Below are 26,121 nucleotides of genomic sequence, written 5' to 3'. Positions count from 1 at the left end.
AAGGGTTAATGGATTCACACTATACCTTGCTGAACATGTTTAACCTGCTGATCATTTTGGAAAGTAGTACTGGTGCTTTTCAAAATTCCGATTTTGGTCCATCAGATCAGTCTTTGGCTGACTTCCCTTTTTGTAAGAATACTGTATAACCTGGCATTCAGCAGTGTTAAAGCTGTCAGTCTACACCTCAGCATTTGGAGCTCTAATGATTTATCTTTTTTTTTTTTTTTTTGTAAAATTAGAAATACTTAAACAACCTTACAGCAATACGCATGCACTGTCTTTTTTTTAAAAGTAGGATACTTGTTATTTTTTTTTAAGTCCCTAATAATGATTTTTCAACGAAAAAAGAAAAATTCCACTACTACTCTATGCTACAGCTAAACTTGGTGAAATGGCTCTAGCATATTTAAAAAGAGTTTGCTCAAAAAAAAAAAAAAAAAAAAAAAGCATGCCTAGGGAGTCATTGTGACAGTGCAAAATACATTTATGTACATCCCTCTTACAAAAACACCAATATGTTAGCATTCCGTGAAGCATGCTGGTTTTCAGGAAAAAAAAAAAAAAAATTCTATAAGAGAATGAAATAGCAGCTCCGAAAGATAGCCTTTTTCTTTCTTTTCTTGAGGACAACCAAAAAAAGTCTTTTTTTTTCCTTTTTTGTTTTTTTTTTTTTGAACTACTAGAGAAATACCACTAATACATACAGATATAAAAGCAGCATAGAAAGATACAGGTTTCTCACCAACTAGGAATAAAGAGACTAAATGTGGGCACGTGGTTAAACTACAACGCGTCTTCACAGTCGTCCAGCACGTTTACAAGAAAAACACCATTGGGAAACCTCACAGGACAGAAGTGTTTTAACACCAAGAGAACTACTAGTTTTTAATTAAAAATCCAAACAGGGTGGGGTTGAAAAAATTTAGAAAGGGGCTGGAGCTGGAGCCATCATTTTTTAAAAATTATTTTTCAATATAAAATGAATGAGCTGGAATAGACCCAATGTCTTGCTCTGTGGAACCTTGCAAAAGTGAAGAAACGTTGAGGGCTGTTTAGGGCAGCTGGCTGGTGTCAAAGCTGCCAGGATGCTAATAACTGCAGGCTGAGTCTCTTACTTCTGTGTGTGTGTGTATATATATATAAAGGAGCCTTCTGTGTTATGGCATTTTTTTCTTGCTGCTGTATTCACATATCCCACTGCAAATCATCTTTCATTTTTCCTTCTGTTGACCTGGATATTATTTCTTTTCAGAAACAGGAAAAAAACCGAACATCTGTGTCTCCTTCCAATATGCTACACATCTGTGCGTTTTGTGGCGGGTCTTCAAAGTTCAGTTAGCAACCCACGGACGCCATTCATCTTCTTGTTAAAATGTCTACTGCTGTAGCCAATGCTCATGCCCTTGAGGGTTTTCCTCTTTTTTTCCATTACTGTATATAAAGAACATTGTGACTTTTAATGTTAGCATTTTTGCTTTCAACAGCAATTAGCAATCTCTTGGTTTGCTGTTTGGTAAAGCATCGGTTAATGAGGTCATCTAGTTTAAAATCCCAGCTACTGGAAAATAACAAGGAGGAGGTCAAATCTATCATTTCTTGTTATATTTTCTGCTCTCTTTTCAGTTCTCTAAGGAAAAGAAATCTTTGTTATCCACAGTAAGTCATTACGACCCGTTACTGGCCCTCTGTTTTACTATCGCCTCAAGATACAGTTAGGTTCTCTCTTGCTGAAGTACTGAACCAGGATAGTTCATCTATAAACAAACAAACAAACAAAAAACAACTTTGAGCATCTGAGAATGAGGAATTGGTTTCACGTTGGTTGTGTTGTCTTTCCTCTGACAGTTCTGAGTGCACATCTAGCGAGGGGTTGTCTCTATGGTGGAAGGGGTCCCCGGGGTGGTCGACCTCGGGGTGGCTGCTGGTGGTGTGTCCATCGGGCTCCCAGCCCCGCTGTTAGGCGTGACGGAGGAGCTGACAGCAGGCGTATCCCCCTGCTGCTGGGCTTGCAGGGTCTGTCCACAGATGTGGTGGTGCTTCTCCCAGTCTTTGTGCTGGCAAAACGAGCCACAGTATCGGGCTGTGTTACAGCCGCTGCAGGTTTCACTCGCTTTACGGCCACAATTCCAGCAACTCTATTGGAGAAGGCAGAAGAAAGTGAAATCCCAAATTATTACATTGACCAGGCTAAAGTCTAAGGAAATATGCTAGGCAGCACTACCCCCTTATTTTTAAGAACTGTAAGAATGAAAACTCCAGGTGTGTATGTGTACACACACTAAACACCCTGAAGATGCAGGTTGTGGTGTAACTGCCCAGACTTTTCTGCCAAAAACTATTATGACATCTAAACAAACTGGTTGAAGCTCTTTTCCGTTTTTACTATAAAACCCCTTCCCTTTAGGTTTAGTTACCTTCACATCTAAATTCTCTGTTCACCCATACTAACAACCGCTACATCTGAATTGTTTCCTTTCTAATACTACTACCACCATGGAAAGACTCAAAGACAGCACTCCTGGCAGAAGCTTCTTCCTTCTAGACACTAACAGGAATCACAAAGGGACTATGAGGATGCTCTAGTAGATTCAAAGGAATATGATGGACTAGACAGAGGATTCTATCCTCTGCTGTACCACAGACCAGAAAAAGTAGGGCATGTGTTTAGTTCTTCCCACTGCAATCAGTTATTCACTGTACCTGACAACCAAATGGTAGGAAAGTCTCAAAACAATCCCTTTTACTTCAGCTCCCTGGAGATTGGATCCTTGGTTTGTTTTTTCTCTGATATATTCTAAGCACCCACAACAGTGCCTGATATATATAGTAGGTGCTCAGTAAACATTTGTGAAGTTTTAGGACCCTAGCAAGCCTACTGCCAATCTCCACTGGTGCTTTCCAAGAAGTGAGAAAAGCAGAAATGAGGCTGCCTCTGAGATAAAACACATTGTGAATCTGGGGATAGACATACTAGAGATGGAAGAGCCCCTAAGTGGGACAGATCCTGGGGAATGAGGGAGTGTCAGGGAGGAGATTAACAATGACAGTGCCCTAAGGACCCTTCCAGGAGGAGGGGGAACCTCAGGCAGCCAACTTGAAACGTTTGTGCTTCCTTTGGCAAGACCACCCCCATTGTGAAATGTTATATAGCAAGTGATCTTAGCTTTTACCATTCATCCTTTTATCCTGTATCTTCCTTGGTTTTATTTTCTTGCAAAACAAACTTCCAACTGTAATCTGGTAACCCCAACCAGCTGACAGTATGTAGCTGTGTCACAATTAAAATACATTTTTTAAAGCCCTGATATATATGGATATTAAAAATCTCCCCACTATGTTCCCTGCAATTATTTTGCTTTCAGCATGTTGGTTGTGTGGCTTAAGGTGGGCTCATAAGCCTATTAAAAATGCCCCAGTGGAATGTCAGCCCATCACCCTGGTCTGTGTATGGCTTTACCACTGTGCAAAATATGCAAAGCAATTTTTAGCACTCATTCTAATTTGGCTAAAAACTAAAGGAGCTCCTAGAGTCTTTCAAGTGCTGGAAGCCTAAAAACTCAAGAACTACAGCTTAAAACTTTTAGAAAGAGCTCAGCCCTATGTTCGTATTTCTTTACCATTCAGAAATTATGGCCCAATGAAGGGAAAAAAAATTAAAACTTTAAGATCTCAAACTCTGGCCAATGGAAGGTGTTTTAAGTGAACATAGCTGAAGAAATCTAGAAGCTTGATTTATATGTCAATATCATAAATAAAAATGGAATTAAAATTAATAGTACCAGAACAAAGTAATTTTTTTCCTACTTCCATTTAATTTAGCCAGGAAAATATCTCAAAAAATAGGTACCTCTGATCAGAGGCTTCATTACCAAAATTAGAAGCCCTTCTTTCTCAAAATTAATTCAATCTTATTGCACGGACAATGGTTCCACAAAGGCCTGAACAAACATGGGCCTGGCCCATCCTCCAGAGCAGCGAGGTACGACACTCATCACTCAGGGAAGTTTACTTCCTTGAGCTTTAGGCATTTAGAATAATGCCAGCTGGATCCTGGAACAAACTCAGAAATAAGTGAAATTCCTAAATTACATCAGAAAATCCCAATTAGAGAACACAGACCCAGATCCAAAACAATATTTTAAGGAAATTAAACATCTAATCTGAGTTAAGTGGCTTCTTTAGGAAATACCCTGGTGTGAGTCCTATCCGCTTTCTGGCAGAGGCACATCTTGGCAGACACAAGGCAGTAACTGCCCAGTTCTCAATGGCTCCTTCAGATTGAAATCAGATGTAGGCAACCTTCTCAATTTAAGTTGATTAAACACACAGACTAAACCAGGTAATTACAAATGCATGTGTTGGGGAATGGAAAGAGAAGACAGAATGGGGACTTCTTTATTTTTTAAAGTGTTTTCAAAGATGGGAACAATTTTACAAATAAAAAAGTGGAATTGTGCCAAATATAGAAACAGATGTTTTGGATTATAAAGCTGCTGGGAATGGAGCCTTTTTGCCTAGCATCTCTGGATTCTGACCCAGGATTCAAGGGCTCTGGCTAGTTTTACCTCCAGTCCCACTCCGAAATTGTTCAATCCCATTCATTTACCACCCACCACTGAGACAAAAACAACCTTTGACTTTAGGAAGATGCAACAAAGAGCAATTCAAATGAGCTGGTGGGAAAAAACCTGCATACTTTTATTGCTGTTGACATTGCATTGCCATGAATGTATAGGGAACTTTAGCTCAAGTGTTCAACCAATGGAAATCCCCAAAGTGCATATTCCTTTTTAAAAGTTCATTAGAAGACAGACACAGCAATCTCTATTAATTTCTCCTGGGTGGCTCTACCAAATTTCCTGTTAACTAATCCATACCTGTAAGACTCATGCCTGACCACTGGCACCCGGCCTCTCAACCATCACTTCTGGGAACTGTGCAATGTGCAGAATCTTATGAGTACTCCAGTTTTAATCATTTTAAGTTTCTAAGCTTTCTGCCATTCACAAAGGTGGAAACTGCAAATTGTGTATGAAACCCAGGGGTGTATCTGTAGGGCAGGGATTAAGGTGGTCAATGGCTTAATCTAATTTTACATTTTTCAATTTGTGCTTTTCATATTCAGGCTAGTATTACCTGATAGTTGCTTATTTCTTTCATTCATTCATTCATTCATTTTTCATATAACAGAGCTTCCCTTTCAGTCCTCTAAGCAATGATGCTGTTGACTGAATTACCAAAATAGTACAGAAGTCTCGAGAATACCATTTCATAGCAAATTTCATTCCCAAAGCCCATGGCACTTTATAGTTTCCCTTTATTTGTGATAATATTATTTCCTTTTCAGCATAAGGAATGTTTTCCTCCCTATTATGGGAATCAGCAATTGGCCAAAATTAGGCTAGGACTCAGATGAAAAATAGGAGGCAGAACACAACCCTCCCTTTTCTAAATGTACTGGTACTACACAGGGAAATGGAAATGATGAGTTGAAGCTTTTGGTGCCAAAGCTGCATGTCAAAGATTGTTGATACTTGTTTCATATCAGCAATTCTCTTTTGTCCCTAAGAACAAAATTATTTCCTTCATTTTGTTCTTTTAGATACAGAGAGAATGGTCTTTCTGTCCTACCAGCAAAATAATATCCTTTCTGGTTCTTACTGTTGGAAATTCCTTTTACCAGAAACAAAACATTTTCTCCTAAAAAGTTTCTCCAGGTCTCACACACCTATAATTCTCCAGAAAAACCCTTGCACGCAAGTGATGTTCAATGAATAAAGTAGAACGATTATAATTAAAATTCCCAAAATGTAAATAACCTTTATAGTAAATGATTTGCCTAGATATGAAATTACATAGGCAAGGTTTGATTCACTCAGGTCTTTGCACTGCAAACCAAATACTCTTTCCAAAATGCCACGCTTTGCCCATTTCAGATCTTTCTTATAGCCTGTTTTGGCAGGAATAAGGTTAGGAGGGCACTTCGACCCTGAAAATAGACAGAGGTTGGACCAGGAAGTTGGAACACCAAAGACAAGGTATCATGGTGTGTAATGGAAATGGCTTCCAATTTTGAGTGGCTTCAGTCACCCTTTCTTGGTTTTTCACTTCCAGCTATATCACTTAGCGGCTTCAGAACTACAGGCAAGTTACTTAACCTCGTAGAGTGACAGTACCTATAAAGTAGGAATCATAACGATAGGGTTATTCAGGATTATGTCAGTGCTAACTAAAGTGTCCTGATGTTCGGTGGGTCCTGAGTAAACGGCAGGAACTAACACCACCTCCTCCTCTTGGCACTGGCTGAAAGCAAATGAGACTACTTACCATCTTTGCATGGCACAGCCTTTACAATTAGAAAGCTCGTGGCCCTGTGCCTCCCTTGATAGGCATTGACAGCTACACAGACAGAACATGAGCTTACTTCCACTTATACGTCATTAGTGGCCAGTTACTTTTTCTCCTTCCTCGCTGCCCTCAGACCTTCCAAAGATTTACCACTACTGACCTTTTCCCCATTCCTCCTTTTTAAAAAAAAACTTCCCTTATTGAAAGTCCCTCTAACTTTGGTTTCAAGATAATAAAATTCTGTTTCTTACACTATAACCTCTTCCTCTTCTAGTTTTTCATTTTCCCCTAAATATCTGTCAAGGAGGGAAGTTGGCATAAAGAAAAGAAATATCCTTTCCTTCCTACACTCTCCCTTGGCAGTCATGGTCTTAAACCATTAGCTGTAAGAAAATGACTCTCAAACCTTCCTCCAGCCTTCATTTCCTTCCTGAGCTGCTGTCTCTTATTTTCAATTGCCTGTTCTGTAGCGCCACCAGGATGCTCCTCTGCCACCTAAGTCAGTAATCCCTAAACCTGACTCATGGTGTGGTCCTTTTCAGTCACTGGCAACGCTCAGGCCAACGACTTTGTCATCTCATTGGAAACTCCCCTGAAACCTCTCAGTGCCAAACCCTACAGACCCTGCTTCCCCCATGGTCTCCCTTCCTTTCCAATCTCACGGTTACTATTCCTTCCCTGCCCTTCCTGTTAGAATAGCTTCTTGTTTTTATTTTTTCTCTCTCTCTTACATACTCACACTGCTCTTTGTAAGGTGACTTGTTTATAAAATACTTCTACTCATCTTATTTGTACCTCTCAACCACCTTGCAGAGTGAGTCATAAACATTATCCCAGTTTTATAGATGAGAAAACCAAAGTTCCAAGAGGTGAACCACTCCATATCATTCCAGGCCCAACAGACCATCCAATACACCATGAACATCTATGGATTCAGACAGCTGGCCTTTTAATAAATGAAACAAATAAGCAAAAATCTTAGGTAACATAGAATCAGCTCATACTGTGAGAGCTCCAAATTCTTCTGGGGATCGATAGGTCAATCAGATTGTGAGGCTTTAATGGGAGCCATGCTGGGAGACTGTGTGTAATAACTGTGTGGTGACTACCTCCTACTGAGTCCACTTAGTCCATCCCCAGAGTCTGGGCCACACTGCACAGGATCCACTGGGGAGGGCTCTATTAATTCTAGAGGGGGTAATGAAGATGAACCTCTCAGAGTGACCTGTTCACACTATTAGGGCTCAGCAGGTTCTGGAAACAAAGTTTAAAGGTTCAGTCAGTGTTTCTGCTTAAGTGCCACAAAACCACCCAATATAAGCGTGTGCACTTCTGCACCTATCTAGGAATAATGAATAAAGATGTTTCAATCTGGGGGAAAATATCACTTTAGTGGCTTAAACTCGAAACTAACTATTGGAACAGCACAATTATTTGCTCTCTGTTCGAGGCTCAATTCCAGCCATGTGCTTTGATCCCCTAAGCCAAAACAAGTTACGGATCTCAAAGAAAAGCTGTGGCAAGTTCCTTTTGAAATAGTCCAAATCTAACAATATTCATTGGAAAAAAAGACTCTATATGTTTACAGATAGGAACCAGAAATGAATATAGAAAAAAATAAAATGGTTGAAGATGGCCAGATTCACTGAATTTCCTTTCTTTTGATTTATGCTAATGCTAGCATTACATTCTTGATGAAATATGTAATACACGTTAAAAGAGAAAGTACAGAAAATGTCATTTGCTTGTGTCTGCCTAAGCAATCCAGTGTCATTCTAACGGTTAGTAATAATGATTATTAGTCTGTAAACCAAAGTGAAATTAGAGAACTGGATGGGAATACCCTGAAGGAGTCGAGTGTACTGCCATGCGGCTACTAAAGAAGTGGCCTGAGAGGCAGGCACCTGGGCTGAGGATCAACATGCACTCTCCTGGTTTTCACATTAGACAGCATAAACTATTTAGGCCTTTGTGCTCTATCTGCCCTTTCCAATCTACAGAGGAAATCTGTCTGTCTAGTTGAAAATGTTTTAACTTTTGTTGTTTATGCACAAAAAAAAAATGAAGAAAGGTTACCTTTCACAAAAAAACTGCTGGGCAGATGAAAGTCAGTAAGTTTTTAAAGGTTTAATGCTTAAGGAAGATCACCTGATGTGTACACCCCAAAATCTGCATGTCTACTGAAAAACCACAACTCTCTGCCTTCCTTGTCAGCTGACCAATCATCAAATCCTGCCCATTTTATCTCACGGGTTCAATTTTCTCCACCCCCAGGACCACTGCCAACCATCTTCATCCAACCATCTTCCTCCTCATCTGTCTCCTGAAACAGATCGGTTCCTCCTTTTCATTTCCTCTCATCTCTCTCCACACTGCAGCCTGAGTGATCCTTCCAAAACACTCATCGGCTACATAGTCATCCTGTTTTCAAAGCCTAGCAAAGCTTGCCTTCCCATCTTCCCTGCACGAAGGCGATGACGTGCGCATGGCCCAAAAAAGCAGTGATGAGGCAATGTGGGGGTGGGGTGGGAGGTGGGTGGACGGTGGCTGCTGAACAGCTCCTGATTATCCTTAAGTATCAGATGAAACAAAATTTTTTCCCAGAAGCCTTTGCACTAAACTCTACTAAGACTCATAATTTAGTGATTTGACTCTTCTAATGAATTATAGTGAACAAGAAGGTAGGAACCACTGTATCTTCAGTGCCTAGCGCTGTCCCCGACATAGAATAATTTGCTATTGACAGAATAAATAAATAAATGGATATAATTTAGAGTAATATGTATCAAATAACAAACTGCCCTGGGCAGGTTGCAAACCTGATTTAAAAAAAAATGTCCATAGGGTACAGTTTTAAAATCTGTATCCAAAAATGACCTTCATGATGCTTATTTCATTGTTCTGGAACAATGTAAGGACTGACAGCATGCTGAGAGCTCCAGCGTGGATCCTGCCAACCCCTAGCTGCATGACTAGCCATGTGAGCTTCCTCACCTGCAACATGATAAAATGATTACATCTCAAGGTTCTAGCCACCGTATGAGATGAGAAGACCAAAGCTTTTAGAGGTTTAGTGGTTTTCTTGAAATCACAGAATTATAAGAGATGGAGCCAGGAATTAAATGTGGCTCTCTGGCTCCCAAACCTTTCCTCCTAGCATAGTCTACTTTAAAATCCTTGAGAAATGTCACCGAAGACAAGGGTAGTGCTATTAAAGATCAGTTTCTCAAGATACCCAAAAAGAAAGAAAGAAAACAGTTACTTTAGAAGATCACTCATATCTAGGTTATTTCATCCTATCTACTATTTCTAGTTACTGCTTAATACACCATATTTTTATAATGCTCAATACCAGTGTCAAGCTCATATATTTTTCTGGATAAATATTAGAAATAAAGGTACACAGCTTATAGATACTAAAGAAATACAGCATTATTAGCCAAACATAAAGACTTAATTCTCAATTTCTCCAAAATATTTATCTTTAGAATTCAGTGACCTATAAAAGACTCTTAACATGTATAACAGCCCTAAAACGTTCATATGAAAGTGATAATGTTTTAATGATGGCAACAACTGTGCCTCACAGTATTACTAACTTGAATAGAGCAGGACTAATTCTGTCCAAAAGATGCTAATAAAATTTGTGTTTTCTTTCAAAAAACACAAAACAAAGTCTTTAAATATCTTAGCCACAAGATGCCAGTAAAATTGAATTTATGTCTAGTTTAATTCAACAATGGAAAAGTCTGCAGTTAAAGGGTAGATACACTTCCCTTTGTCCCTCTTTTCCCGAGAAACTTTCAAATGTTGAAAATCAATTGCTTTTGTCCCCTTGTTATTCATCTGCTACACATTAAATAGAAACTCTGGGTATCGAATAATTCCCACAGGGTCTTTCATCTACAGACAAGTCTGGTACAAATTAAGTTCTTACTCTCCTTCACAAATTGTAGATATGTGTTTTAGGGACCGTTGATTTATCAGCTTATGCTGTTGCTAGTTCAGCATGGTGTGACTAGCTAACTGTAGTCCTTATCTAAGGGTCCTTTGGGTTGGGGATTGTGGTGCTGTGTTAATGCAGAGCGTTACCATGTTGCTCTGACTTTAGTCTGTTGAAAAGGCATTCTGTTAGACACTGTGTTTTAGTTACTTCCCAGATCCATCCGCCATTTAGGCTATGTGTGTATGTGTTTTAAATATACTGTAATAACACTAAATAATATTACCTCTGGCAGTGATGTGATGCTATGAAATGACCATCATAATGGTTATTACAAATAATGTGCAAAAACAGACCGTGCAGAAGATCTCTTAGAAATGCTTAATTGATGCAAGCGTTGGTTTAGCATTGGACTTCAGAACCAATAGTTAAGGAAGTGACTTTGATCCCTGGCCTGCAGTATGTCTTCAGACTACACAGCTTACACAGGGTCTCTCTCCTAAATCCCAGCTGTTAGAAGGAAACCACACATATATGCTAACACACACACACACACAACAGAGTTCTGAATCTAAATAGTGCTAGGAAGTTCTAAGAATTTCACTTTAATCTGTTACCCACCAAATATATTAAAAACCTTTTTTTGGCAATTGTTCTTTTAGGCCTTTAATAAAAACAAAATTTGATCAGCTCTTGGTCAACTCCACAAGTGCCAAGGCTGCCCGAATTACTCTCATTTTCCCCCTCCAAAGATTCGTTCGTCTCAACTCCAATATCCGCCTTTACTTGTGATCTCCTGAAGTCGAAAAGGCCCGCCCTCATTAACGGAAGCAGCTCCCCAGGGAGTCTTCCATCGGCGCCTCACCTCGCTGGAATCTTCCTGCTGGTTGATGACAGCGAGAGCGTCCTCCGCCGCCTGCCGCTTGGCCTCGGCCACCGTGCGCTCCATCTTGGCGCGCTCCGAGGTGATCATATCGTGCGCCTTCCGCTCGGCCTCGGACACGGCCTTCTGCAGCTCGGTCATCGCCTGCCGCTTCACCTCGTTGACCGCCTCCTCTGCGTGCCAGGCGGGCCGGACCGGACAAGAGAACAGTTAGCGCGGGACCTGGCCTACTGATCGCTGTTACACAGAATGCTAGACAACACGCATGACTTTCATCCCAATTACTGGGCAGTTCTTCCGGCTGTCTAAAGAACCACATTTTGGAAATTCATTTTAAGAGAGCAAAGGGTGAGATTTTTTCCTTTAATTTACACTCCTGGGAATATCTTTTAAACTACTGTAGCATCACTACAACCTTTCTACCAAACTAGTACCCCAGAAAGGATTCTGAGACCAGACTGAGTAGATAAAAGGCGAAAATAACCACAAAAAACCTGCCTGGATAATTCAGACACATGAAGAAGATGTTTTGCCACAATGCAATAGGTTAATATGAACACAGGGAGTACAGGGGTAAAGCTTTCAGGGAAAGAGAGGAAGGGAATAGATTTTACACAGACACATATGTAAGTGCAAAGTTATTTTGCTAGTAAAAGATACAACACAATAACGAAAAGGTATCTCATAACAATTAATGCAGACCTTTTAAAGAAAATTGAAGATGAAATATACAGAAGATCCAGCTTTTCTTTTTCTTGTCATTTCCTGAGTAATGTGGGCATATGACTCTATAGGCTAAATGATAGGGATTTAAAAAAAAATCATTTTCTCATTTCCAGACTTTCAGCTGTTGTCCATCTACTGAATCAAATATAAACACTCTTGCATAACCAACTGTTGCACTAGACAAATATAATTGAATCGTACTGCAGGCCAAAACAATCAGGCCTGACTACAAACCTGCAAGGTGTCAAATTAGCTCTTTATTTTTGGCTGTGGAAAGGATGCAAAGATTTGACTAATGTACAACATAAGATTGACAACTAAAACAAGTAATTTCCATTTAAAAAAATTAACTGTTCTAATTAACAAGGGAAAATATCCTCCCCCTGAATTAGTTTATCTAATTTTCATCTTTATTCAAAGCAAAATGACAATGATTAATTGAAAATTTAATAAGCAGTAATTATTAACTTGGCAAACCTATTACCAATTAACACTCTATTAAAACTAATTATGACATGTTTCATTCAAGTGTTTGCACTTAATTGTTTCACTCACTTGAAAAGCACCTTAATTAAATGTTCTGTTTAATTAAAAACATAGATTCCTAATAAAAATGTTTTACTGTAGATTAAAAATGTTAAGAGATGCAAATACTCCTATAGTTCCTTAAATTTCTATAGTTATATTTCACACATCCATAGTTCATGACTTGAGGATCATGAAAAGCCCTCCACTAATAATTAACCATGTTGACTTTTGTAGCCTCCACCATTTTCCCAGAATTATTTCTGAAGTTTGTTCGTTCATTTGTAATTACTGTCTGCTAGATTTTATAAACTAAATTATAGGGAAAGATCCAGACTGGAAATATTAACTAAAATATGTTAAGCCTTTGTTGGTTGCTTTAAGATATGTATTTAAAATCTGAAAACAGAGCACTGCACAGAGCTGGCAGCACCTTCTTCACCAGGAGGTGAAAAGATGCCTTTATTATCCTATCATAAATGACTTGGGGCACCAGGGAAGCACTGCCCTTCTAACTATACAGTCAGGGTCTAATTTGGTTTGAATATTCAAGGTGAATTAAAATTCTATCTAAGTGGTAATACAGGACAATAATTTTTGCTTACGATCAAAGCTGTAGCTTGACTAATTGTATATGCAAATCAGGCAATTTATATTTAAATTATGCATTCCTATTCTAATCCCACAGGCACATACAGATCAGCAAAGAGAATTGGTAGGACATGTGCAAGGTGCTTGAATATTTATTACCAACTGCAAACATTCACTGATCGTTTGAAAAAGAAATATACTGAAGAAAACAGTTACAATTTAAAAACTATATTTATGGTAGACTTTTTCCAATTTTATAAAGACCTTTAAACTTCAGAGTGTGTTTTGTTATTTTTGCGGTTGCTTTTAAAAATACTACTTTTAGGGGAAAACTGATATGGCCTTTGACATTTGTTAGGACTCCAAGTATTTAATATGTATATCATTATATTATTATATTGTATTATTAGGATTACATGCAAACTTTGAATAGGGTCTGCAGGTTAAATAATTGTGTTGTATGAATGTTAATATCCTGACTGTGGTAACTGTACTGTGGTTACATAAGAAAATGTCCTTGTTCTTAGGAAATACACACTAAAATGTTTACGGTAAAGGGACATCATGTCTGCAACTTACTCTGAAGTACTTAGGTGAAAAATATAACGCACAACAGAAAAAGAGGGAAGGAAAGAGGAAGAGAAACAGAAGACATCAAAGCAAATATGGTGAAATAGTGAAAATTGGGAGAAAGGTATATGGGATTTGTTTATACTATTTTTTGCAACTTTTTCTGCAAGTTCAAAATCATTTCAAAATAAAATGGTGCAAAATATTACATGATGTACTTTCAAGCACAGGATATACTTTTTGCAATTATAATTTTCTCTGAAAAGAAGATACATGGGTTATAGTACATTGAATTTTAGAGCTCTGCCCCTTTGATATCTTTCAAATGCTTTAAACTTGATTTTATTTACTTATCTTTTGTCACAAAGGTAGTGTATAATAGTTTCATTGCAAAGACACACTTTATAGGTTTTTTCCTAGGGAAAAAAAAATTGCCCACAGCCAATTTTAGACTCTTGGGGGGAAAAGTTTTCAAATTTTAACAGGCTGAGTGTAGATGTCCCGTTCTGCCTTTGGTGTTTTCCTCATGTTGGATGCCTTGACACTTCGAACACTAGAAATGCTTTCTAAGAAGCCTATAAAGATAAATATTATAAGCAGTTACTTGAGACTTCCAGGTGAAACTGTCATCTATACTTTAGAGATTCAATATACTCTTTAAAATTTAGCATCTATCCATAGAAAACTATTCCCAAACTGTTTTTATGCAGCAGATTAGGGATATCACTATCCCTAAGATAGTGATAAGAATACGAATTTAATGGACACTACTTCCAAGTCAGATTTTAGACTGAAGACCTAATGTAAATGGATAGGCACATATTAAAAATATTTGAAACATGGTTTGATAAGGTTTAACCCTTCTTAGAGAATGCATGGACACCACATGAACAAGTGTTGCTCTTTCCCTCCTCTCAGAGTCCCCACAATGCAAAGTACACCCAGAACTGGTTTCAGAAACCCACAAAACAGACAGTGAAGAAAAATAATAGTGGACTCAATAGATTACAACATGTCAAGTTAAAAAAAAAAAAAAAACTGTTTAAGTGGAAAGTACATAGTGAAGTTTTGAATCTGCTTCCAATTGCTTACCACTTATGGTAGGATTTCCTTTGTGCATAGCTATTCAAGTTGACTTTCCAACAAAGGTGGTATATTCAGAAAAATCTGCTCTCACTTCACAGCAGTCAAACAAAGGCTTGAGTAGATAATAGCACAGAAGGAATTTGGATTGCACAAGACTTCATTGTCAATTTTTCTTTATGAACTATCAAGATTTAACTTAAATACACATAAATAGGGAAATGCAGAGATTCTATCCCTCAACATAAAAAGTCATCCTTGTGCTATCCAAAATGGCAACTCTTTGTACCTATTATTGGAATAAATTGAACTGACAGCTTAAAATTGGGGAAGAAAAATAGTCAGAAGAAAGATGTAGCAATTCCTTCTCCAGGTAGGTGGCACCCAGCACATTTTAACATCTTATGACTATCCCATGACTATTATCCTGGTAGAAAATCTTCTTAGAGGCGATGCTCTAAATCTGGTAAGACTATACAGATGATATATATATATATATATATATATATATATATACATACATACACACACACACACACACACACACACACACACACACATACATATACACATATATAAACCTTAACCTTTAGGCTGAATGGATCTACCTGATTTGTATACTGGACATGCAAGAGATCTTTCTCTGGTTCTTAATCTATGCTGCTATACTATCAGATTTTGAAACTCCTTGTCACACTTACAAAAAGAGTTATTTCTTAGAAAATTTAAAAAACAACCACAAAACTCGAACAAGAGCCAAGGGACCAGAGTCACCAAGTTGCACAAAACTATAGACATAGCTGTGTCAAATCAAAATCCAAATAGAAATCTTCTGTGGGAAAAAACCCTTTCCTCCTTGATTGGGGTTCTCAGCCCTATACTCGTCTGATTGTCTGCAGAAACAGCGTTTTCCAGTTTCTCAACTCAGACAAACTATTTTAACAGTTGGAGTTATAGTAGCTCAAAGCCACATTATGTGTTTGCAGTGTCATTTTTAACTCTTGAAACAGGTTTGTGCTTTAACTCCTGAGTTGGTTTCTTTTTAAAAATAAGGTTTTGGCTCAACTTTTATAGTGCTGGTGTTCTACCAAGATTCTGCCAGATCTGAACTTCTTTAAGCCCAATAAGTCTATGAGTCATCAGAAACTTAAATCTACTTCAAAATGTAGAATATCCCTTAATGAAAATCAGATAGTATACATGGAAAGGAAAAATAGAAATTTAGCAACTTTGTCATTGAACTTAATTTAGTTCTGGTCATTGAATATTAATTAGCACAAAAGATCAACTTTAAAAACTGGTTGTAACCATAAAATTTCTGAGTGCCTCAGCAAGTGAACAAGATTTGCTGTGATACTTTTAAAAAGAATTCAGGAGATATATGTCAATTATACCCCAATTAAAAAAAAAAATTAGAAGAGAAGGCTGAAGTAAAACACCAGACTTTGTTTTCATGAAGGAAAAATTGCATGCAATCTGAGACCTCAGGCTTCCAGCCTGAAACCATTATAGCCCCTGAAAAATGGGGTTTATAACAGAAGCATCATCAGACTCTCATTACAGTAGCACTAGCAGATGCTACTAAAATAAAAACTATTTCATGTTCTAATCAGGCCTGGTTTAAGAATATTCATCAGGATTTTAAAATTTTGTGTGTGGGGGTTTGTTTTGCTGTTGTTAGCAGTAAAGTCCCTTCTTGTCATTCTTCACGTCACTTCATTAACAACTGCACACAGCTGCCAGAACACTAAATTCGTGTTTTTAAACAATTCTTACCAGCTTTCTTCCAGATCTCCTCTGGCACATATCCAGAAGCAGGCCTGTGAAGGAATTCCCGATGTGCATCTATGAAAAGGATAAAAATCGGTGGAGAGAGGAGGAAAGCACCATAAGCACTGTTATGTCATTACACAGGGTAGAAGCAAGCAATGCCCACTATCTCGGCTTCTCTACAAAAACATAGTTTTAAAAGGCTGGGCATTTCACTTCTAAAAAAATAAACAAAAATAGCAAGACCAGTCATCAGAGCGCAAGGAAAACAGGTCATTGGTCTAAATGCCTTGTATGCTCAAAGCCAAAACAACTCTAAATATTTCATTATACAATATGATATTTGGGAGCACTGTTCCCAACACTCCTTAAGTATGGGAATTTCTATGGGTATATTTTATTTTATTAAAGAAAATAAACTGTATTTGGTAATTTTCTTTTTTTTTCAAAGTCAAATTGGTAGTTAGAGAGTCAAATGTTAGGGTAACATAATTTTCACACAGCTCTGATTCTACCACCTTTCAATAAATATTGAGCCTGACGCCCTGGCTAACCAGCTCTAACACTTAATTAAATTTAAAAAATCTTGATGAGCATTAAAAATTCTCACAAAAATTAGATCATATGGATTTGACATGGATGGAAGCAAGAAAGAATCATTAGAATGGATTCACAGATAGCCAGTTGACCAAATATAACTAGTACATGACATGCTTTCCGGAAAAAAAAAAAAAAAAAATGAAGTTCCACTTTAAGTGAAATGCTGTGCTTTTTATGCTGGCCAAATTTTAAAAGTTTGAGAAAACGGATCATAATAAAGCTGATGTAGGAATGCTCACCTCCAAAATAACATGTTCATGAAAATGACATGAAACCTTTTATATATTTTTATATATGCTTGAAAGTAAAGTGTACAGTCTTTCAGAGATAAAATATGCACTAAACTTCTTCCATACTGGATTTTCAAATGAAAGTCTATGTATTTAGAAGTTTGAGGGGAAGAAAAAAAAATCATTTTAACTTTTATAAATATAGCAATCTTTCAACCCATGATAAATTTCAAATAATTGAAGTTTTCTCTACAGGTATAAGAAATGTTAAGTAGCAGACTTTTTAAAGAATACTTTATCTGATGTATGGTGAAGATCAAAAGAAATTCAGTCCAGTTTTCTATATTTTATGGAGCTACAGAATGAGAAAAGCACAATCAATTTAGCTAAGTATATATCATTTTATATTTGAATGCCTTAGACACATTTGAATATTTTGAATCCTTCGAGGGTACATAGATTATCAGTCGGCCAGAACATAAAATTTCCACAACTACTCTGAATTAGCAAAACCTTATTATAGCTTAGTGAAGGGGATATGGAAACTCTACTATCTTTGCAATGTTTCCTTAAGTCTAAAATTATTCCAAATATAAAAAGTTTATTTTTAAAAGTTTACATTATAATTTTATGACTACTTGATAATCAAATTGACTGGAAATACCCATGCATTCTCATGTACACATTCATTTCTATACAGTAAATAATGAAAAGCAAAATGTCTTTATTTAAGTAATTTTCATTTGCTAAAGAGCTCGATAAAACCGTTTGATGCATATACGACTTCAAAGAAATATCACGTGGCTAATTAGATTTGTCAAGATTACCTTTCACATCATTATAAAGAAAGTGCAGTCAAGTTCAAGTTCACATTTAGCCACATGACACAGTGAAACAGATTTACTTAAGACAACTTTTAGACATTTATTTTTAGGAGAAAAGACTTTGGCTTAAGAATAATTTACTGGATAAGAATAGATTTGTAAAGTCTGAAGACAAACAGAAAAAAAAAATGTTTTCTCCACAGTAGCAAAAAAAAAAAAAATTTTTTTTCCATTTATTGGGTTAAGGAAATTTTTATAACTTTATAAAAATTATTTTTTAATGGCCTATTATTATTATAGGGAACAGGAAAAGTGATGTTAAGTTATCCAAATACTAATTACCAGCCCTAGGCAGCACAGGCAGAAGAGTTAGTTCTAAAGCCCAGAGAAGGTGAATCTTGGCTTTGCCACCTGCTCTCCCTGTGACACTGGGCAAGTTAGTTTCTCCATGTCTCAGTCACCACATCTGTAAAGTGGGGACAATACTACCACATTTGAGATTGCTGCTGTGAGGACTCAGTGAGGTACTTCCTACTACATGCTCGGCATGGCACATCCTAAACTCTGATTAGATGTTAGTGCTACTCCCATCATTATTATTTAGCAGGTTGCCCAGTAAGAATGGATACACAGTCATCCTTTGGTATCTGAAGGGGGCCAAGATCCGAGGATGTTCAAGTCCCTTCTATAAAATGGCATAGTGAATAGCGCTGCTCTGAACATAGAGGTGTATGTATCTTTTTGAATTGCAGTTTTATCCAGATACATACCCAGGAGTGAAACAGAAACAGACTCACAGACATAGAGAATAGACTTGTGGTGGCCAAGGGGGAGGTTGGGTGGGGGAGGGATGGATTGGGAGCTTGGGGTTAGCAGATGCAGCCTATTATATATAGAATGGATAAACGACAAGGTCCTACTGTATAGCACAGGAAACTATATTCAATAACCTGTGATAAACCATAATGGAAAAGAATTTTAAAAAGAATGTATATATAACTGAATCACTCTGCTGTACCACAGAAATTAACAACACTGTAAATCAACTACACTTTAATTAAAAAAAAAAGCATGGTATTTGCTTTGGATGCTAATTTGTTTGCTACACACATCCTTTCCTATACTTTAAATCACCTCTAGATTACTTACAATTTATAACACAATGTAAATGCTATGTAAATAGCTGCCAGCACGTGGCAAATTCAAGTTTTGCTTTTTGGAACTTTCTGGAATTTTTTTTCCCAAATACTTTTGATGTGTGGTAGGTTGAATCCATGGGTGTGGAACCTGCGGATACGGAGGGCTGACTGTATACTTATTTCCTTATTTAAAAAAACTAAGGTGAAAAGAGCACCATAAACTTTCTTTTTTCACCCAGCACTGACATCCAAAGGGCACAAAACTTTAGACAAAACAAAACCATTGAAGAGGTTTGGATTAAGTAATATACACCAGTAATTTTTTACTCCCTCAGTACATGTCACTTGGGGAGAGAAGTTATGTCTATAGTTAGCAATTCACTGTCTGAACCCTTGATGGGAAGTCCTCAAACTTCTTAGATGATACTTTTATAAATTTTATTCAAACCTCATGAATAGCCCCCAAATTTGTTCAAAGATAGATAATGTACTGGAGTCAACTGTGCACCCACCTTCCCGTGTGCTATACAGTCGGTATAGATCGTGAGAATCCATATGCCACACGGGAAAGTTGTGCTGTATTTCACCTTCTTGGCTACATTTCCCTAGAATTCTCAATGACACATTGTCATATTTGCATAGAGTCAAACTCCACCTGACCTAGAACCCTGATAGAAATACCAACTCCAATCCAGCAAAAGTTTTTTAATCCTATCCTGCTTTATAAAAGAAAGTTTTTTTTCTCAAAATAGCTGCAGAATATAAAGGCAAATAAATTTTTTATATAATACACACCTATTTACATAGATATATACATATTTTACAATATCCCCTCCAGTTCTAAGTTACTGTGTCCTAGCTAAGCATCAGTGTACCAACAGAAAGGATGAAGTGATGACAGTAGAGATCTGCTCAGAAACTATTTTGATGCACTGACAAATAGTACTTTAATAGCTACAGAAACTGAATGACTAATTTAATATTTTCTCTTCTGATTAAATAGCAGCAATAACAGAGTCCACATATGCAAAATTGATTTTAAAAAACCAAAACAAATCCTGAAATTGATCAATATTACAAGAGACAACTTCTCTCTTAAGACTTTCTTATTTTAGATTATTGGTGAATCTAGACAAACTTATGCAAAACATTCTAAGGCTCAGATTCTGAAGAAGCTAATTTTTAACCATTAAATCTTGACCACCTATAAAATATCAGTTACTGTAAAATAGATGGTTGTTCTAAAATGTAGTGGTGAAACAAAAACAGAAGAGTCTGTACGAGATGGTTTAAAATGTGAAATGTATACATATGTAACTATTGAAAGATGGAAAAATTATAGAAAAGACCTTATAAATTAAGTTTAGCTTACTTTGGGATGCAAACTGCTTGGGGATGAAAGAAGAGGAGGAGGGGAGCCCCCAGAAGATATATCTATGAAATGAGGAGACCAAGTCGAAGTGGGGGAAATGTTTTAAGAAATGTGAAAAGACAGAACAAGCAATCTATGATGTATGGAAGAGATGGAAGATGCACTACACTTACGACAGATGGAGACCATTGGATACTAGATACAGCAAGGGCCGCCATCAATATACATGAAGGGATGAGCTGATGGCCTTTGGAGAACCAATGTGACCTCATATGACCCAGGACAGCAATGCTCAAAGCTTGGCAGCACCTATGTTATGGCCTTCATCCTGTAGTGGGCAGAATGAGGCTGTGATCATGATAATATTTATTACAAAAACCATCAAAAGAAAGGAAGGGTTAAATGAGTTCATCTTTAGAAATGTTACTTATTTTTGTTTTAAAGGATAATAAATCCAGAAATCTCAACTTTATGTTCAGAAGCCCAACCCAACCTAGAAGCCAAGAACTACATTAGGATTTTCATCTTTAACAATAAAAATACCTAATGCTGTAGGAGGCAACCATCTATTCTTGTTTTTCAAAGATGGACATATTTAACTAGTAGTCACGTCTTTTTTAACCCAATATACTAAATACAGTAGACTCTTTAAAATACAGTAGGCACTTTACATTAGGAGCTCAGATGCATTGTCTTGAAATGAATTCCATGATGTAATTTAAAAGGAATCAATACAAGTACATAAAATCTAAGCTTTTATATGCAGATATACACTGAATAACTTGTTTGTGGTTTTTATAATCTGATAGTATAGAAGTAGAAAAATATATTCCTTTGGATGGGAGTAAACTATTTTTCTATAGCTCTGTATTATGAATTAGGGTCCCAAAGGTACAATAGATTTACTGTATTTAAGATGGAATTCCCCTTTTCTTGTTTCTGTGCCTATTAAATAAATTAGCCACCTAAACATTACTGCTTGGAAATACTTTCGGAATGAAAAAATACCTAAGAATCTACTATAATTTCATAAACTTGTGTGCCAAGCAATAACACTAATTTTATGTACTGCTCGCTACTCTCTAAACTGTGAGATTCCATGTTAGAAATCATAATAATAGCTATTAGTTATATCACATCTACTATGTGTCAGGCACTGTTCCATATGCTGTATAACTATTAACTCATTTAATGCAGAAACACCTATGAAATATGTATTGTTACCATCCCCACTTAACAGATGAAGAAACTGAGGCAGAGAGTTACTTGCCAAAGGTCACAAAACTAGTAAGAAGAACCAGGGATTCAGATCCAGACATCTGCTCAAACCCTGTGCCTTTTAACTTTCATGCTAGATTTCCTGAGCATTGAGACAGTAATGAGAAACTCTATAATTCAATCATGTGACAGTGATAAAACTTGTCAGCCAAAGGAATTTTAAAATATTAATTTCTCTACCAATTACTTGAGGCAGGAGGTGGTATTAAATCAACAAACTTACGAATCTCTAAGCCTTCTGTGAAGATCAAGTTGATGTATCATTTCATTTAAAACAAAAACCTCTTTCTGAGGTTTAAAAAACTAGTTTTTAAATTGTTTTAAAAAAATTAAAAATTGTTTAAAAAAATAGTTTTCTAATTTTCTTAAGACTTGGATATTTGGAGTTTTTTCCTGGAAAGCAAGTGAGTTATAATAATAATACAAATAATTAAAATCTATTATTTCAAGGAAAAGTGTATTATTTCAAAAGTCCTTCAAGATAACAACCTGTTTTTTACTTAAAGAGTAGAAATAACATTATGGACTTAGTGTGTACTCAACTTTAAAACTGTTTAAGAGGCTACTCATTTAAAATAGTCTTTACTTAATATCTAGGGGGAACTCCCAAAATTCAATTAGCAATAGATTAATCATGTTATCTTACCAATCCCTCAAACTGACTTAATACTATGGATGTATTTCAAAAGCAAGAATGGGAATGAGTTTAACAAACACAACACAACAGTCATGGAAGTTACATTTTTCTCTGTACAGTCAAATACAATTTAAAATGCTAAAAATGAGTGTATGACTAAATGTTGTCATTGTTTCTAAGATAGGAATGTGACTAGGGCAATATTTTGAACTAAAGATATCTTCTATAACATTATTCTGAAGGTCTCATTTGAGACCAGACAGCAGCTTAAGAATTAAGAGAATGTAGCTAAAAGAAACACATGCAGAATAATCATAGGATATGGAGCTCTTAGGCATATCCATATGCCTATATCCATAAATCCATATCCATAAATTTATCAGTCAATATCCTTAATCCTTTAATTACACACACTAATACATTCGACTCCAAAGCCTAAGAGAAAACCTCAGACAGCACTTAATGTAAATGATTGTGCCCCATGATTACAAACTACCTGCCTTATTTATAGCCATAGCCCAGCTCACAAGATGGATGGAACTCGAAGACTTCAGGAATCTACTAGCAAAAGACGCCAGTGAAATATAACTGTTGGATGCTAAAACTTGCATACTGTATGGCTCTTGACAGGTTCTCCCTATGGCTGTGGTAAGTTTCTTTAAAACGCAATCTAGGGTTCTGTGTCCCTAAAGAATAGGACTGTTTTAACAGAGTCCCAACAAAGAAATGAACTACTTGTAGTCTTTGAAAACTACAATCTATAAAAGCTTAAAACCAAAGCAATCTCTCTTTTACCAAAAATATGAATTCATTAAGCATCATTAAAAGTAATGTAATTTGTGTACTCTTAAGGAGTTTTTAAAACCAAGTTTATTCTTTTGATTACATAACAAGGAAACTAAACCTAGCTTCCCGGAGAACGATGAACACTTGCATCACTAGAATGTGTGACTATAGGCGATTATATGATAATGGTCCTATGTTCAGTGTGCTGAATATAACTCACATAGGTCTGAAATCCTATCCATTTCTGAAATTTTTCTTTTACAATGGACAGCAGATAATATTAATCCTGTCAGTGCAGGGGACTGAACTGAGCGGCCTGCTGGTACGACCACTAGCTGTCTCCTTGCCCATCTCTTCCACTAGCTCAAAAGTTCCTCAAAGGAAGGAATTAAGAACATTTTTCCTGTATTACAGTGCCTAGCATGATGCCTGGCACACAGAAAGCCAGGTTCAACAAATAAGCACTGACTCGATGAATTTGTTCAATAGAGCCAGCTAAAATGGATATTTTTACTCCCAAAGTTTTGTTTAATTTAAGGCTCTCAATTTTTGCCTAGATTGGATGATTACAAATATTCTCTTTATTATTATTATTAGCTAATTTTGGTTCACAATACAGAAGTAAAAAGCAAGATGCTTATTCTATTCTAAACAGTTTGGTTTAATTTGGTTCAAATTAATCTTAAACCTATTTTCATTGCTTGCCTTAACATAAGCTAACAAATAACACTTTTTTCTTTAAAATATCCTTTAGAATAATGTCTGTTGGGTAAATTATGTGACCTGGAATCTTCCTTTATTTAATACTTATTATGGCAATAGACATTCAGCATTCAGGGATTAGCAGGAATCGACGAACCTAAGTGCAAAGGAAACTTTATTGACTAGGAATCATTTAAATAAAAAAGATAATGTGATCAATAGCCAGATAATATACTTCAAGTTTTAAATATTTGATAATCAGCCATGGATGATAATGAGGCCAAAGTCACGAGCTTAATCTGCACACAGGTAATTAGTTTTGTTTTTACAGCATGGACTGCACCCTAACCTAAGCTAGGTAGCAGGTGTGGGGCTAAACACATAAGAAAAATGAGATGAGAGAACAGGGGTCAACACAAATCCATCTCCATTAAGTTGACTCAGACTGTATATACAAGTAGTGGCCAGCAACATAAATGACAGTAGCTTATTATTCATTTAGGAAAAAGTCCACAGGCCACTCAAAAATTATTTCAGGTTCAAATTTTCTTTCCATATACTTGTAAAGAAACCAAGTATAACCCCAACAATTCTATTTATAACCTATAACCCCAACAATTTATATTGTTTATATTTATAACCCCAACAATTCCCAAATCTCAATACTAAATACGGCTACATGTATGCATTCAATTTCTAAAGTGTTGCTATATTAATAGTCCTGTAAGTTACTAGAATTAATAAAATCACGGTTAAGCAATCTAAGTTCAGGTCATGGAAGAGCTACATCTCTATCACTAATTTTCAAGTGGCAGTGGGCAAACTACAGAGCCCTTAGGTCTCTTCCTGGAAGGGTTTTGAGATAAAGTACTCTCAAACACTAGGGTGCAGCAGAATTCCCCGGAGAGCTTGCTAGAAGCTCCAAGCCCACTCCCAGAGATTTTGTCTTTGCAGGTTGGAGACAGGGTCCAAAGGGCTGTTTTATGAAGGAGCACGCATTTAGTGATTCACATGAATCCAGCTTTGAAGCTTTGTCATAAGCCCAAAACATTAACCTAGAAAAGGAGTTTAATTTTTGTAACTGCCTCTTTCTATGCCAATCTGCCTAACAGACAAGACATATTTGAGGATATAAAGTGTTTATTGTTCTACAATTCCCTGTATAGCCTTTATTTTTGAAGATGAGTTAAAAATAAACTCAGCATTAATAGCATAAGAAGTATCTGTTCAATATGTCCATCTGAAGAAAAGATACCTAACGCCACTGGGTCTGGATTGACAGGACTCTGCTGCCTGGAGTGGCTGCTGCTACCGCTGCCGCCCTTTTTTAAGTCCTCGGCATCGCTGTACCGCCGGATCCAGTAATTCAGTTCCTCCCGGTCTGCTTCCTGACATCGCCTTAGTACAGTGAGAGATCGCCTTGTTTTTTCTACCATGTCCATTATGCAGTTTAACAGCTATGGGAGAAATGGGCAGGGGGAGAAAGGAAGGATATATCAATCACCACAACTCAAAGACTTTGGTGGGTAGTGAAACAAACTATTTTAGGACAATGAAGAATGCTATTTTATTCTGAAGGCTTCCGTCTAATATTTTCAAAGGTTAGATTTGAAACAGAGATCCAATAGATGAGTTAACTCAATAGGAATGAGAATAAAATGTGGGAGGCATGACAGGGAGATTTCAGCTGAAGTAAACCCATCTTTCCAAATACTAGTCCCATTACTGGATAAACTCAATAACTCTCTACAAATAAAACAGCAGCCCACTGATCTGGCTTTAGGGAATCCTTTCCATGATCTAAACACTTCTCTTATATAAGTGGCCTTGATATCAATTTAGAAATCAAATCCTATATTCTACTTTAAACATTCTCATTTATTACTTTTTCAAGGATGGCAGAAAATACCTTCAAAGCATCCCCACACTTTTATCATGTCACCTCACTCCAGTTGTTTTCAAAACATTTTTTGAAATGATTACCAACATCTTACATGGTCAAGATGTTTCCATTCCTCTGCCCATTCTCTGTCTGTCAGTCTGTGATCAATCATTTCTTCTTGACGTGTGCCATGCAACCCTATAAATATAAAGAAGGTTGAATCACCCTA

The 26,121-nt window shown here is 36.8% G+C and overlaps 1 protein-coding gene across 4 annotated transcripts in view; it reads right to left on the bottom strand.

Annotated features, from left to right (window-relative positions):
* The window catches only part of RUNX1T1 (RUNX1 partner transcriptional co-repressor 1), a 135,907-nt gene that overhangs the window by 1,134 nt on the left and 108,652 nt on the right, over window positions 1–26,121 (bottom strand). For all 4 annotated transcript variants that reach the window (XM_059901440.1, XM_059901442.1, XM_059901439.1 and 1 more), the window contains exons 7-11: window positions 26,005–26,090; window positions 25,266–25,467; window positions 16,449–16,517; window positions 11,160–11,350; window positions 1–2,138 (exon numbers count right to left, since the gene is read on the bottom strand). The exon at window positions 1–2,138 is cut by the window's left edge and continues 1,134 nt beyond it. In XM_059901440.1, the coding sequence (XP_059757423.1) occupies window positions 1,863–2,138; window positions 11,160–11,350; window positions 16,449–16,517; window positions 25,266–25,467; window positions 26,005–26,090 (824 nt within the window). In that variant the 3' untranslated portion in view covers window positions 1–1,862. The remainder of the gene's footprint in view (window positions 2,139–11,159; window positions 11,351–16,448; window positions 16,518–25,265; window positions 25,468–26,004; window positions 26,091–26,121) is intronic.

This window comes from Balaenoptera ricei, chromosome 17 (genome assembly GCF_028023285.1).
Source record: "Balaenoptera ricei isolate mBalRic1 chromosome 17, mBalRic1.hap2, whole genome shotgun sequence".
NCBI classification, from domain to species: domain Eukaryota; kingdom Metazoa; phylum Chordata; class Mammalia; order Artiodactyla; family Balaenopteridae; genus Balaenoptera; species Balaenoptera ricei.
The sequence above is the reverse complement of the archived record's forward strand: the minus strand, read 5'-3'. Positions and strand labels throughout refer to the sequence as shown.